The sequence below is a fragment of the Pipistrellus kuhlii genome, unplaced genomic scaffold (genome assembly GCF_014108245.1).
Source record: "Pipistrellus kuhlii isolate mPipKuh1 unplaced genomic scaffold, mPipKuh1.p scaffold_m20_p_3, whole genome shotgun sequence".
Taxonomy (NCBI): domain Eukaryota; kingdom Metazoa; phylum Chordata; class Mammalia; order Chiroptera; family Vespertilionidae; genus Pipistrellus; species Pipistrellus kuhlii.
Window position 1 is genome coordinate 44,462,444 of NW_023425529.1, and position 14,698 is coordinate 44,477,141.

General features: G+C 51.6%; 1 protein-coding gene across 1 annotated transcript; it reads right to left on the reverse strand.

The window, feature by feature from the left end:
• Window positions 1–934: 934 nt before the first annotated feature.
• Window positions 935–12,784, reverse strand: KRT82 (keratin 82). The gene is made up of 9 exons (XM_036454869.2): window positions 11,779–12,784; window positions 9,596–9,804; window positions 6,810–6,870; window positions 6,040–6,135; window positions 5,589–5,753; window positions 3,347–3,472; window positions 2,323–2,543; window positions 2,067–2,098; window positions 935–1,629 (listed from the first exon to the last, which is right to left on the reverse strand). The coding sequence occupies exons 1-9, from the start codon at window positions 12,181–12,183 to the stop codon at window positions 1,412–1,414; spliced, it is 1,533 nt and encodes a 510-aa protein (XP_036310762.1). The 5' UTR covers window positions 12,184–12,784; the 3' UTR covers window positions 935–1,411.
• Between the last annotated feature and the right edge of the window lie 1,914 nt (window positions 12,785–14,698).

The window sequence follows — 14,698 nt, forward strand, 5'->3', positions numbered from 1 at the left end:
TTGTTCTCCCTCAAAGGAGGTTCCTCCTCTCAGACCCACAGAGCAGGTTGAGTCATCCTGATTGCTGTAACCTGTGACCAGTTAGTTTATTGGGAACAGACAAGCCCAGAGGCTCTTGGCAGAGACTTGGGAGGGTGAGGCTTCTGTGGATGCAGCCCTAGGGGCGGGGCCTCTGGAGGGATGGGGTCAGCCCAACACCTCCTCCTCCTTCACAGCCCCTGAGACAGAGCCTCCAGTTGGCTGGTCAGCCCCACATCGCTGTGGCCAGGAAAACACATTCATAGCAGACCCAAAGCAAGAGGAAGTAAAGGGAGAGGGGGTAGGAACCAGGTGGCTGTCTACAGAGGTGGGGGCGGGGCTTGACTTCATTGAGCAAATAATGTCAGCTCTCAATTGTCCCTATGCCAAGTAAATATCCCATGTCCTTTGCCTTTGTTCTAGGCATATCTCCACCATCAACAACCAATGCGAGCTCAGGGAAAAGACACATTTTCTTAGCATGAGCTCAACACATTCACCAGGTAAATCTACTGCTAAAGGTGGCCTGGATTCTGTGTTAACTGAGAGGGCCTGGGTAGGTCCTGAGTGATCCGCAAATCCTGACTTTGGAATTCAGAATGGAATTTTGGAATATCTCCTTTGACATTTGCAATAGTGCATTTTTTTTTAGGTGGGTGTTAAAGGAAATCCACTTTTCTTTCTTTTTTTTTTCTTTAATATATTTTTTATTGATTTTTTACAGAGAGGAGGAGAAAGGGATAGAGAGCTAGAAACTTCGATGAGAGAGAAACATCAACCAGCTGTCTCTTGCACACCCCCTACCGGGGATGTGTCCGCAACCAATATACATGTCCTTGACCAGAATCGAATCTGAGACCTTTCAGTCCGCAGACCGATGCTCTACCACTGAGCCAAACCGGTTTCGGCAAAAGGAAGTTCACTTTTCTTAGGCGCATGAGAATCAGAGGTAAGGGAGGTGGGGAACCTCCAGGGGTTGGGGGAGGCTGGCTTTGTGGGGAAACTTCCATGATTTAATGTGCAAAGCAGAACTGTGATCTGTGATGTGCACAGTTGACCTTCTCATCCGGAAGAGAAGTGTCCAGTGGCTGTTGCTATTCTCTTGGCCATGCTAGGGCCGGACTGTCAGTAGTCTAGGGGCATGGCGATTGCAGTCTCTGACCTTGCATCCCACTGCCGCCCCCAGGGCCTAGCTGGAAGTCTGCACACAGATAAGTAAAAGTTACTCTAGAAGATGTGATGGACCTGAGGAATGGCTCCCAGTGAAAACCTGAGATGGATACAGGAAGGGGAGGTTTTGGAATGTCCTGGTGTTCTGCTCTGGTAAGCATGGGCAACATCCAGGCTGAGGGCTAATGCCCTGCATCCTGAACTCCCAGCCTCGGAGGCAGTGCTAACACTTGTGGCAGGAGGGGCCGTCCCCAGTCCCTAGCTTCATGCTGGAGCAGCCCGGGCGCCCCTGGGGCTCACAGGGGATGTAGAGTTCACCGGTGCTCATGGTGCTGCAGCCCCCACTGCTCTTGAGGCCACTGGTGCAGTATTCGGTCCTCAGCATGGGCGTGCTGACCACACATGGCTCGTACAAGACCGCACCTTTTGAGCTGCTCACAGCTGCGGGGATAGAAAATGATGCTCAGGACCCCACACTGCATGACTAAGGACATTGCCCTGAACCCTTCACTTGCTGCCACCACCTGTAAGCAACCTCCTCCTTCCCACCACCCCCTCCAATTCTCACTCCAGCTGAAAGTGCCTATCAGGTACCCAATGTTTCTCTGTCTCCAGAGCTCTGACTTCTGCTTCACCCTCTCTGTTTCTACTTGTCTGAGCTGCTTCAAATCCTCTTTCTCCAGAAAAGCATTATGTTGTCAGACTTGCTCCTCATTCTGAATCCCAAAGACTTAGCTGCCCTGCAGGAGAGCTTCTCCCTCTGACTAGAGCTCCTGGCAGACAGAATCCCCTTTGGGATGGGGAGACAAGCTGAGGTCTGGTCAGGAGGTTGGTCAGCCTCCAAGACCCCATAGCCCTTGGGAGACGCATCTACTCACAGATATTCACGGGCCCAGTGCCTTCACACAGCCTGGGGTGAGAGGAAAAAAGACACAAAATCACTGTATCAAAGTAAACAAAGCAATAACTTGAGCTCCCCCACACCCACTTCTTCTGCCCAAACCACAGGTCACATTCATGAGAAGGGCCCTCAGACTGTGAGCTGTCCGGGTTTTCCATGACTGCAAGATGGGCAATAGCCACAGCAACCCCAGGACGGAGCTTCTCCACACCTGGGGCCCATCCTTGACTAACCTGTGCTCCTCGCCCTCCAGCAGGCGCCTGTAGGTGGCGATCTCGATGTCCAGGCCCAGCTTGGAGTTCATCACCTCCTGATACTCCTTGAGCAGGCAGGCCATGTCCTGCTTGGCCTTCTGCAGAGCGGCCTCCAGCCCCGCCAGCTTGCACTTGGCATCATTGAGGGCTGCCTCGCCCTGCTGCTCTGCCTGGGCCACAGCAGCTTCCAGATTGCAACGCTGGGGGAGGGGGCACAGAGGGCATTATTGGGGGCTTAGGAGCTCTGGGCTGACTCTCAGAGAGAATGTGGCCAGTGTGAGGTAATGGAATATATATACAGAACTCCTAAAACCTTTGAGATTTCCTAAGTGATAAGAGCATTGGAAATATCTTTTGTTTTAATATTTGGCCTTGGACCCAGAGCTCCTAAATTTCTTGAAATTTCCTGAATGACAGCAGTGTCTTTTGTTCTAATGAGTGACTCTGGGTGGGCCTCTGGGTGGTACCTTGGTGAGGGTCAGAGACAGAGCCATGATTAAAAGCCTGGAATTTTCAGTCTCACCCTCCATCCCCCAGACTGGGGCGAGGGGCTGGAAATAATTATCATGCTTACATGAGGAAGCCTCCACAAAAACTCCAAATGTGGGCTTCAGAGGCTTCCAGGGTGGGAAGCATGAAGAGGTGCTGGGACAGTGGTGCCCTCAGGGCATGGAAGCTCCGCACCCCTTCCCATTTACCTTCCCTACGCATCCCTCCCATTTGCACGTTCACTTGTATCCTTTATCAGCTCCTTTGATAACAAACTGGTAAATAGCAAGTCAACTGTTTTTCCTGAGCTCAGTGAGCTGCTCTAGCAAATTAATCAAATCCGAGGAGGGGGTTCCATGTGACAGCAGATTGGTCAGAAGCTCAGGTGACAACCTGGGCTTGTGATTGGCATCTGAAGTGGGGCTTGCGGGAGAGCCTTACCCTGTGGGATCTGACCTTCTTTCCAGGTAGGGTCAGGACTGAGTTAAATTGTAGGACATCCCGCTGGCCTCACCTGGGCTTTGACATTCTCGATTTCTTGCTGCAGCCGCTGGATCAGCCTGTTCATTTCCTGGATCTCATTCTTGCGGTTGCGGAGGTTGTCACAGTGGGTCCCGGAAATCAGCCGCAGCTCCTCATACTGAGGGACTGAGAGGTCAGAACCCTGGGGCCTTGCTGTGGTACCTCCTCACCCCCTTTCTCACTGCCTGAGTCTTTCCTCCGATGACTCCCTGGCTCAGGCGCTCTCTGGATTCTCACACTTGCTCTGCTCTCCATCCCCTCTCCATTTCTGGTCAGTTTCTGAAGTCCTTTTCCAGGCTGCTCCTCACAGCCCTGCACAGTCAGGCTTATTGAACTTTCCTCCAGTCTCCAAGCTCCCCTCCTCTCTGTTTAGCTGTTCTGAGGCTTGTGCTTTTCTCTCTGCACCAAGTGTCTCCTGCCCTATTCGATGTCCCTCTGGACGTTAGAAAGGGTTTCTGTGCTCATCCTGGAATGCCTAAGAGATAGAGGACTGAGGACAGACAATGTCACCCCCAGGGTGAGCACGGCTGCATATTCTTCTCCAAAGCAATTGAAAACAAAGCAAAATGCTCCTTTGACATAGGAGTAACTCAGTTGCAATGTTTCTTTTGTCCTTTGCTCTTCTTTCTGCCAGGAATGAGTGTGTGATATGACAGTCATCTAGAGACAAGAGACAACTGTGAAGATCAAAGTGGTGTGCAGGATGGCAGAATAGAAAGCTAGAAGGGGCCTGTGTCCCTGATGGTGACATAGACCCCCTGGGAAGTAGGTAGTCTATTTTTGTACTTCAAGTTATTTGAGAAAAAAAGTGAAAACTGAATTGAACTATTTTAAAAAAAAAGTCTAATCCTCACAGCTAATTATGATTTAAAAATAATAGGATTGTCTTTCTGGTTTTGACTTAGGAAGATGGGACACAGATTGTTTCCTCTGAGCCACTTGTTTGACGGGCAGCCCAGGAGACAGCGGGAGGAGGGACCAGCCACCTGATGTGGATGGGCCATGGAGTCACTGGGAACTGACCTCAGGCCAGCGTTTGATTCCTTTGTTCCAGGGCAGAACCTTGCTGGAGGCACTCTCTGAGCCAAATTGTCTTCAGAAAAAAAGCCCAAAGCACTTAACACAACCCTGAAGATTTGCTGTCATCTGGCCCCATGCTACCCCCTCCAGCCCCATCGCCTTGTGGTGCCTCACACTGGAACCTCACTGTCATGCTTCTGCATCCTGCTCAGCTGCCCCTCAGCTGAACGCCCTCTCTCCTCATGCTCTGCTCACTGCAATCCTGCTTGGCCTTCCAGATCCAGACCAACACCACTGCCTCTGCCTTTCCAGACGCTTCCCGCGACCTTGTTTTTCTGTTTGGTTGGTTACATGCTTCTTTCCTGTGGACTGTAATCTCAGGGATGGTCTGACTCCTAGCGTCCTCGTGGTGCCACACACCTCGGTCAGGCCGTCCTTCCCTGACAACCTTACTTAAAATCATGTTCCCACAACACGCCCCATGCTTCACTCTGACTGACTTTCTTCATAACATGCACCACCATCTAACATACATGGACTTATCTGTCTTGCTTGTTGGCTGACCCTCCCTGGCCCTGCCTCTAGAATGAAAGTGACACAAAGGCAGGGATTGCTGTCTGTTCTGTCCCTGTTTAGAATCCAGCATCTAGAACAGTGCTTAGCACGTGATGGGTGCTCAGGAAGCAGTTACTGAATGAGTAAGTGTATGAGAGAATGAACGAATGAATGAATTCATGGTGCCTTTCACAGATAGGGCAGGTGAGACTGGGATGATGATATTTGTTCAATCAAATTGCCCTTGGGGACACCAACTGCCCTTACAGCAAGCCCCTAATTATCTAAGTCTGAGGCCATCTTAATCACCTTCCTGCTCCACCATTAGTAAGCCCTCCATGCCATTAGCCTCCCCTGACTCCTTAAAGCCCAGCGCCCTCTTTGCCATTATTGCCAATTAGTGCTCCTTGAATTCATGTCAAGGGAGTCCCTGAGTAAATAAAGCTGGGGCCCCCTGGCACCCTGATGACAGGCCTGGGCGGTCCGTGGGGTCCACTCCCACATGCTCCGCAGACACCTGGCCTGGGGCCCGGCAGAAACAACAGGGGCTGGGATTTATGGGATTCCCTGTCTCTGTGACATGGCGTGACTCCCTCATTATCTTCTCTCCCACTTTCGGGGGAAGTGGGTCTAAGACTCCCTCCTCCCCTGGTCCTCACCCGGCACTGGTACCAGGCCTCCGCTTCCGCTTTGCTGCGGCTGGCGATGTCGTCATACTGGGCCTTGATATCAGCAATGATGCCATCCACATCCAGCACCCGGCTGTTGTCCATCTTCACGATGACCGAGGTCTCTGAGATCTGAGACTGGAGCAGGCTGATCTCCTGGAGGGAGTGGGAAGAACCAGTGAGCTCTTTGAGAATCACAAGGGGAGGACCTTCCCATAGCAACTTTGCACAGACTGTGGTGGCTGTGACGGGCCTTCAATCACCATCCTGCTCCCTGTCCCACTCCAGTTACATTAGTGTCTCGCTGCTGAGAGCCAGCTATCCCAGGCCAACTTCTCAGTCCGCTTGCCCTGAAATGTACCCACTGGGCTGGAGCTTCTCCACCATCATTCTCATGAACTGGCCCTGATCTACCACCTGTGGGCAACGTGGCTGCAGGTACCTCCTCGTACAGGCCTTTCAGGAAGTTGATCTCCTGGACCAGAGCCTCCATGTTGGTCTCCAGGTCAGCCTTCATCAGGAAAGCCGTATCCACGTCCTGTGATCAGAGCATTGACAACTGTAACCTGAGGCTGGGAGAACATGGGAGGGCCACCCCTCTACCAGGGGTGCCACTCCCCAAAAGCTGGTGGCAGGTGGCAGATGTGGGACCCATCTTTCCTCACGGAAGCTTATGTGAAAGTGAAGAGGTTACAAAGCCAAGAATGGAGGGAGGGGTCCACAGTCCCAGGACCACATGCCTGGGTCTGGCTCCCTATTGGGGAAGGGTCTGAAGGGCATAGAGTTTAAAGGAACCTTGAATGCAGTGTCTCTGAGCTCACTGTGTAGGGCTGGGGCCAGAGAATACCTAGCTATCTGTCTGAGAACTCGTGGCGATGGTTTCCATATTTTGGGGCTTGAGTCGAGAGTTTTTATTTGGATTTGGCATCAGCTGTATTTCCAGCTCCTTGGGCAGGTGTGGACATAACCCTGACCAGCTTTGGCCCCTGTGAATTAGGAGGCACAAGCTCAGTCAGCCACCACCCCTCAGCAAAGGATGGGAGAGGAAATGCCAGCCCCTCTTTCTCAGGGTCACTGAGGCTAGCACCAGGGCAGGAAGGGGAGAGACCCTTCTGCGGTGGGTGGGTTGCAGACTTGTTTGGACACAGTGCAGGGGCTGAGGCACGCTTGGCCAGCTCCGGGGCTTTCTCCCTCTCTGAACCAGCTCCTCACCTTCTTTAAGGCAACGAACTCATTTTCCGCACAGGGCCGCAGGGACAGCTCCTCTTCATATCTGGTAGGATGGGCAAGAAACAATGTTTGAGTCAACCTGTGGGGTTTGGAAGGGGCCTTGGTATCAGACCTGAGGGAAGGGGCCTTTGGGGGCACATCTGCCTCGCACTGGCTGCGTGCCCCAAAGAGTCGCCAGGTGCAGCTCTGTCTCTGGACACTTCTCGCTGCTCCAGCCCTTCCAGACAGGTGATTATTACCATAGCCTGTCATTAGCCACGTTGCCAGTTTACCCCACTCCCCAGTCACCTGCTTCTGTGATAAATCTTCCTCTGGAAGTCCTTCCTCAGGCAAACTTCATTCTGTCTTGGTGCTAAGAAAGCCCACTTTATCTGATCATTTCCTCTGGGAGGTGGTGGAAGCCGGCAGCCTGTTGCTGGCATAGCTGTCTGTGCAGGGTTGTTCGGAGAGTTGGCTGTAGTCACTGAAATCCCAGCTGCCCCGTGCCCTCCTCACCGGATAGTCCTGAGCCTAGCCCCTACCTGCAGCTCCGTTGCAGAGGTAGCAATTACCCACATTACCAGACCCATACACACAGCCCAGCTATTTGCTCTAGGTCCTCGCCCACTCCCTGCCCCCCAAGGCAATGGAATCAGGGTCAAGAGGTTCCTTCTGGCCAGAATGACTCAGTTTGAAGAGCAACTTCAGTCCATTAAAAGCTTCTCTGCGCTTCCTGACGCCCAGGCTTCCTCTTCCCGGCAGAGCTCTGCTGCAGCCGGGTGCTGGCTGCTGGAGCCTAGGCCCTGCTGTGAATCTGGGCTCATCAAGTGCTAGTCTCGTGACTTTCAGTAAGTGACCCGGCTTCTCTGTGTCTCAGTTTCACATTCTGTAGAACACATGTGTCAAACACAAGGCCCGCGGGCCAAATCCGTCCCGCCAGGCCTTGCAATGTGGCCCACACCGCACTGTCATCACTGCACTCCGCTGCGTTTCCATCACAATGACAGTTTATGACTGTTCAGTAAACCATTCGGCCCGCGATTTAGGCTGGATTTTAGATTTTGGCCCCTTCTCTGATTGAGTTCGACACCCCTACTGTAGAATGAGGAAAACACTGGTCCTGCCCCATGGGGCTCTTGTGAATTAGCATATCACACAAGTTAATATCTGCAAAGCACTAAGCCTGACATGGGGTACGTACTATGTCAGGTTGGTTATTATTGTTAAGATACCATCCCATCTCATCCTTCTGCTGTTCCGCTTTTAAAATCCAGAGTCCTCGTCTTCAGCTGCAAGCCAAATCTCTGGCCACTGTGTGTCTTACCCTTTGGGAAGGCATTGCTCCTGCCGAGAGGGCTGCCCTTCACCCGCACCCGGCCTGGCCACACCTTGCCTGTAACTGGCTGCTGGAGTTGTCCCCTCTAACCTGTCACACTCTGGCCCTTCCTTGTTATCTGCTCCTGTCCTCTCTCCTTTTCTAAGCTCTACTCTGGACTCCTATAAGAAGTATCTGCAATGAAACATATTCTTCAAGGCCCTGAGCAAATGCCACCTTCCCCAGTATGCATTCCTAGGCCCCTTTTGCTTTCTCTCTCGGGATTTCTCCCCCCTTCTGGCCTGTACCACCTTGTAGCTGTTGGTGTGTTTACACAAAGGTCTGTGTTTACTGGGCTGGGGCATCTTGAAGGAAGGAGCCAGTCTTTTCCATCAACCATGAGTGGGCATGTGGTTGACACCTGCAGCAAGCGTGTCCCCTATGTGGCTCTATGCCATTGACCCACGTCCCTTCTGAACTGTTGCTCTCAGAATACTCACACCATTTCTTGTTAATGAAAATGTGTCTCTCTGTCTTCCCCCATCAACATGTGCTCCGTGGGACTCTGGTCCCGGGAGAGACTCACTTAGGAATATTAAGCAATTTGCTTTGGTCTCAGCTTCTTGTAAGCACTGGGTTTATAAGCCTTCAAGCTCTTCATTCATATATGCTTATCAATCACCTTTTCCTGCAGTGAGTCAGGCCAGAGCTGCAAGTCTGGCATGCTAAAGATCTTCACCAGGAAGAACTGGGCCAGGAGACAAGGGAGACAGAGGATCTGCTAGTGACAGGAGGGGTGAGGACTTCCAGCTGTGTCAGAGGAGGGGCAGGGTGGGGGGGTAAGGGAGGGGAAAAACCAGAGTCAGGGGGTGAGAAGAAAAGTGAGATAAATTAATCTGAATGTGGTTCATACCGATGATGAGAGGAGGCTTACGAGAAGAAAGAACGGAGGGAGCAAAAGCTTGGAAGGAAGAGGGTTTGGGAATCTGTTTGGGGAATAAGAAGTAGTTCGGGAAGTGCCAGGGGATTGGTGCAAGATAAAGACAAATGCACAATTTCAGAGTTTCTTCCAGGTGCCATGTGGGCCAGTGGTTGGTAAGCCGAGGCTTGCAAGCCATATGCGGCTCTTTGGCCCCTTGAGTGTGGCTCTTCCACAAAATATCACGTGGGGCGCACACCTACAGTACGGTTGAAACTTCGTGGCCCATGTGCAGAAGTTGGTTTTTGGCCCCGGCGAGTCCATTTTGAAGAAGTGGTGTTAGAAGAAGTGGGGTTGTCGGTCGGTAGGGCGACGAGAGACACGGCGCATGTGGAGTATGTGGCTCTCAAGCCGCGGTTTGCCGACCACTGCCCTAGACACTCTGCCTACATTATCCTGCCTATTCGACCAGCTGATGAACTAAGTTTTAGGTTCCAGATTGTTTACGTAGCTTGCCCTGGGATCCCTGGCTGGGTGAAGTCAGAGCAGACTCACTTTTTCTTGTAGCCCTCGAGCGTGTCCTGGAGGCTGCAGAGCTCCGACTCCAGCCCGGCCTGGTCCCTGGCCACGCAGTCCAGCTGCTTGCGGAGGGCGCAGATGTAGGCATCGAAGATGGGCTCCATGCTCCTCTGGCAGCACCTCTGCTGTTGCATGAACTGCCACTTGGTCTCCAGCAGCTTATTCTTTTGCTCCAGAAACCAGACCTGCAGCCAAGAACAGGATGTCACTGGGCAGTGGGTTTCCTGGGGCCCATGGCTTAATAAATGGTGGTGTAGTCCTGATCGGTTTGGCTCAGTGGATAGAGTGTTGGCCTGCAGACTCAAGGGTCCCAGGTTCGATTCCGGTCAAGGGCATGTACCTTGGTTGCGGGCACATCTCCCGCAGGGAGTGTGCCGGGGGCAGCTGATCAATGTTTCTCTCTCATCGATGATTCTGTCTCTCTCCCTTCCTGTCTGTAAAAAAATATCAATAAAATATATTTAAAATAAATAAATAGTGGTGTGGCAGTGAATCAGTTTCTGCTCTCTTCTGTCACACCGCCACCAATACGGTAAATGGACAGATTGGGTCTCTGCATAGACTGGCACATGAGGTTATTTCTCTGTGTCTCCTGCGCCTTGGAGAGCTTATAGGACCCACCTTCCACCCACGGGTTGCACATTGTAGTGGAAAGAACATTTCCTCACGAGGCCTGGGTAGGTCCTCCTTCCAGCCCTGCCTGCCTCCATCAGCCTTGTGACCTTGTCCAGGCCACCCAATCCCTGTAAGCTTTGTTTTCTTTCCTAAAGCTCCTACTTGGGGCTATGCATGGGAAGCGCTTTAATCACTAATGTAAGCAGGTGACATTCTAGCTGGAGCAGTCGGGCTCTCTTCAGTGACAGCCCAGGGACACTTGGGGAGAAGATCCTATCAAAGGCTCTGTCCCCAAAGCTTCAAGTTTCAAGCTTTTTCATGGGCTGCCCCATCCTGCATAGCTGCATCCTAAACAAGTCCCTGTTGCAATAATGTAGCTGTGGCCCCCTCCTCCATTTCTGTGCTTGGAAACTTAGATGAGACACTGAGCGAGTTGACCAGGTCACCCAGCTAGATGCTGGCAGAGGAAAACAGTCTCTACTCCTCACCCTGGGACTTTGCATTTGGTGCATTATTTCCCAGGAGAAGTGTAAAGGAAGTATTTCTGGTCAACGCCATGTCACTAGGAGGCTTCCAGCCCCACAGAGGGTGGTGTGATGTTGGTGACAGCCAGGGCCCATGTTGTTAGAATGAGCTTAGAGCTTTATAGAACTTATAGGTTTTCAAAATTAAACTTCGTGACAGTTCCCTTTTACTAAAGCAAGTTTCTTTTTGGAAGGCTTTTGCATATACTACCTCCTTTAATTTTCCCACCATCATTCCCCTTCTTCTCTCCACCCTCCCCCAAGGCTGGTTTGCATGGGTCCTCAGTGTCATAGTCAGGAGTGAAGCCAACACCAGAGTCCAGGTCTCTGATTTCTGGCCCACGCCTATTTGCACTAAACCTTGGGGTCGCCAGAAATGCCTGTTCAGGCCTTGGCATGTGTCCTGACCCCCAAGAGTCTTTCTGGGGTTGGGAACAGGCCTACAGGCAGCCGAGGGAGGCAGGCCAGTTTAGTGCCTCCCAAAGACAGCACACGACCTTCCCTGAAGGTTTTCAGAGGTGTAGCTCTGGGGTTGGCAAATATAAGACTTTGCTCACACCACCTTTATCCCTAGTTCTCACTGCTCCACCTTCTCATCACAGGCCTAAGCTGATGGCAAATTCTGAAGTCACAAGCCGACCTCCAGGCCCGAAAGTCTTTGCTCACCTCAGGCACTTAGAAAGCAGCTCTATTGTTTAAGCCTAATCAAGAAGGCCTCTTACGTTATTCCTTTCAGTATCTATCATCGCTTTGGAAGTCCCTCTTGTAGTCTGACCTCAGGCAACCTTGGTAATTTTATCAGCTAATATCCAGAGAGAGATGTCAATGAAAATGAAGGCTCAGCAAATAGAAATGTTGAGTGCTGAGCCTGATCTATTGTAACTAGCTTTCAATGGTTAGTGCTCATGAGTACAGGAGAGGCCAATAGATGAACTGTGACCTCCTCTTTGGTCAGTCTTTTCCCATCTCCTGGGCCTGACACAAACTGTCCTCTGCATCCCATGGCCCTGGACCTCTTACCTTGTTGATGAAGGATGCAAAGCGGTTATTGAGGCACTTGATCTGCTCTTTCTCATCCCTCTTCACGCTCTGCACCGTTGGGTCAATTTCCAGCTGAAGTGGGACTAGCAGGCTCTCATTGATGGTGACGGGAGTGATGCAGGCAGGAGACCCACAGGTAGCCCCCACTCGGTATCCGAAGCCAGGAAGGCCACACCTGGAAGCTACCCAGGGCCTCCCAAAGCCCACGTTGCACAGGCTCCGTGAGCGAAGGCAGCCCAGGGCCCGGAGGCCCCCACCAACCCCAGACTGGCATGGCCCCGAGCTCACTGCATAGTGGGTGACCCTCTGAGGGAAGACAGCTGAGCATGAGCTGAAGCTCCGACTGCCAGATCTGGAGCCCTTTTGGTAGGATAGGCACGACATGGCAGAAGAGAGAGGCAGAGAGGCAGGCCCTGTTGGGGAGAATGGGAAGCAAGAGCTATCAAGTCAGCTCAGCTCCCACCCTTTTATCTGTCAGGTGCTGGAGGTCTGAGCTGGGTCAGACCCCCAATCACCATTAAATCAGGTTTATGAGCTTGGGAGACTGGCAGCTCTAAGTAACCAGGTGGATAATTAGAGTAGCAAAGAGTGGAGAAAAGGAGCCAGTGGTCAGTGCTGGCGGCCCTATAAAAGTCCCATGTGTCCTCCTTCCTTGTTAATAGGGGTTATGAAAGGGGCATATTCAGAGGGTCAGTCTCAAGGAAAGGGAGAGTTGGGACTTTATGCCAGTTCAAGGAGAGGGGCCATGAATTACATTCCCTATATGCCCTGGCTCAGAAGCCAAGTTGGATATGCTTGAGGATGCTCTCTTTCCTAAAGGCTGTTTTTATGTTTTTGCAAATGCTCCAGACCCAAGTCCCCTAAGGACTTCTAGGGGATCCTGGGAGTTCCCAGGGCAGAAGGGTTTTGGGTGGGAGAACCCCTCAGGCGAGCCTGGGTCCTGTCTCTGGCTCCCTTACCTCCTGTCTCCCCAGGGTTCCTGAGATAGAAGACTCCAGACACAGAGTCTTGTCTCCAGGGTCTGTTTAGTCCAGAAAGGCCACAGGGGACTCAAGAGGAGCTGCCTCATGCTTGAGGAGAGGAACGAATGCTTTTCCCCAAACATGCATTGATGTCAGCCATTAGGTTGGGGTTCCATGTGGCTATTTCTTTCCCTTCTTACCCACTCCATCCCCAGCCTCTCTGAGGTAGACAGAGCCTGCTCTGGCCCGAGGACATCTCTGGGGACAGTCACTGCCCCCAGGAATTGTTTAGGTGTATTTGGGATAGAGCCCTTCTCCCCAGCACCAGGTCACAGATCTTTGAAAATGCTCGAACTACTACCCTCATCCTGTTCTCTCCCCCCGCTTCCCCCCCCCCCCCTTCCCTCAGTCCCATCAGTGAAACTGCTGCTGTGGCCAATGGGTCTTTCTCTTCTACATTGTGACCTTTTATAGATCAGAATCAACTCGATAATAATAATAATAATAATAATAATAATAATAATAGTAAGAACATTTATTGGGTGCTTACTATGTGCAGGACCACCCTGAGTTCTACATTTACTATCTCATTTAATTCATATAATGTCACCATGATGGAGTTTCTATTTTACAAATAAGGAAAGTGAGGAGCAGAGTGGTTAAACTCCGCCAAGACTGGATTCATCCCATTCTTTCTGACGTCACTGTGCTTGCTGTTCCCGTGGAGAGAAGCGGGTTAGGAATTGGATGCTGCCACTGTGCATTATATTTCCTCTGTTTCTCAGCTTCTACACTTATAGACTAGGAGACTGGAACTCAATGGGAAATTCTCAAACTGTGATATTTCAGTGTCCCTTTTTTGCGTAGTCTTGACTTTGGTCCCTGCATACTGAGGAGAGAAGAGGGGGACCGGGGCAGGTGAGGTTTGTCATGAGACAATGGGTGATGATGGTGTTGGTCCTGTGCATGGTGCAGGAAGAGGGGATTCTCACTGTGCCCTAAAGGAAGTGTCACAGAACTGGGCCCCAGAGATGATATTAGTGGGGATGGTGATGCTGAGAAGCCAGATGAGGGATTAGACTCCCTCCAGACTCCCATCAGAGGAAATGAATGAGATAGTGGGCAGACCTGTGAGGCTGGGTTCACTGGACACTGGAGAGCGTCCCCCAGACACATCCTTGCCGGAGCGTGGTCTCAATGACCATGTTGGACTCCCTAGAACCAGGACCAGAGCTCTGGGGCAGAGAGCAGGGTAGTTAATTGGAAGGCATCTGCTTCTGGAGAACCCCAGGTCCAAGGTTGTCCTTTGAATGTGAGATAAGACAGACTCAGTCAACACCCAGAGAGCTCGGTGACATTTTATTGAAGCTATTTCAGGGAACAGGTAGGCTCAGGGAGCCGGCAGTAGAGAAGGGTTTGAAAGGATCAGAGCGGGAGTGACTGTTCTCTGAAGCAGTGGATGCTCCTGTCTTCATGTCAGCAGCACACAGCCTATCACTCCTCATCTTGTGAGTGCATTTTGGTCTTGAACACATGGCAGGTGTTTTGAGGGTTTACATGTCTTCTAACTAAATAGGAAACCACCCTTCAAAGGCCACCTCAAAAATATTTCGGTGCCTCCCCTGCTCCCCTGTTCCACCGATGCCCTATTTCTGCTTCCCTTAAGGGGCTGAGCATCATATCCAAAACCCCGGGGGAACACCTAAGGAAGAGCTGCCTCTCTGCTGTCTCAGGCCTTCCCTGTGGGGCAGGGCGTTTGGTGGACTGACTGCTTTCAAGAGTTTCAGTGGCTAAAGCTGGGGATGGGCAAGGCCACAGGCAGATATTTCAGAGACATGAATATAGAAGAATGGCCCGGAGAGAGAAAGAATGGAAACTCTACTGGCAAACAAAAGTGGGGAAGTGAAAGGAAGAAAAGAGAAATAAAGAGAGACGAG

Excerpts from the sequence above, each read along its gene's own strand:
- KRT82 (XM_036454869.2), bottom strand. The coding sequence starts at position 12,183 with ATGTCGTGCCTATCCTACCAAAAGGGCTCCAGATCTGGCAGTCGGAGC. Across the intron at positions 6,136-6,809 it reads AGTTCGTTGCCTTAAAGAAG|GACGTGGATACGGCTTTCCT; the intron begins GTGAGGAGCTGG and ends CTCTGATCACAG. Across the intron at positions 2,544-3,346 it reads TCGAGAATGTCAAAGCCCAG|CGTTGCAATCTGGAAGCTGC; the intron begins GTGAGGCCAGCG and ends CCCCTCCCCCAG.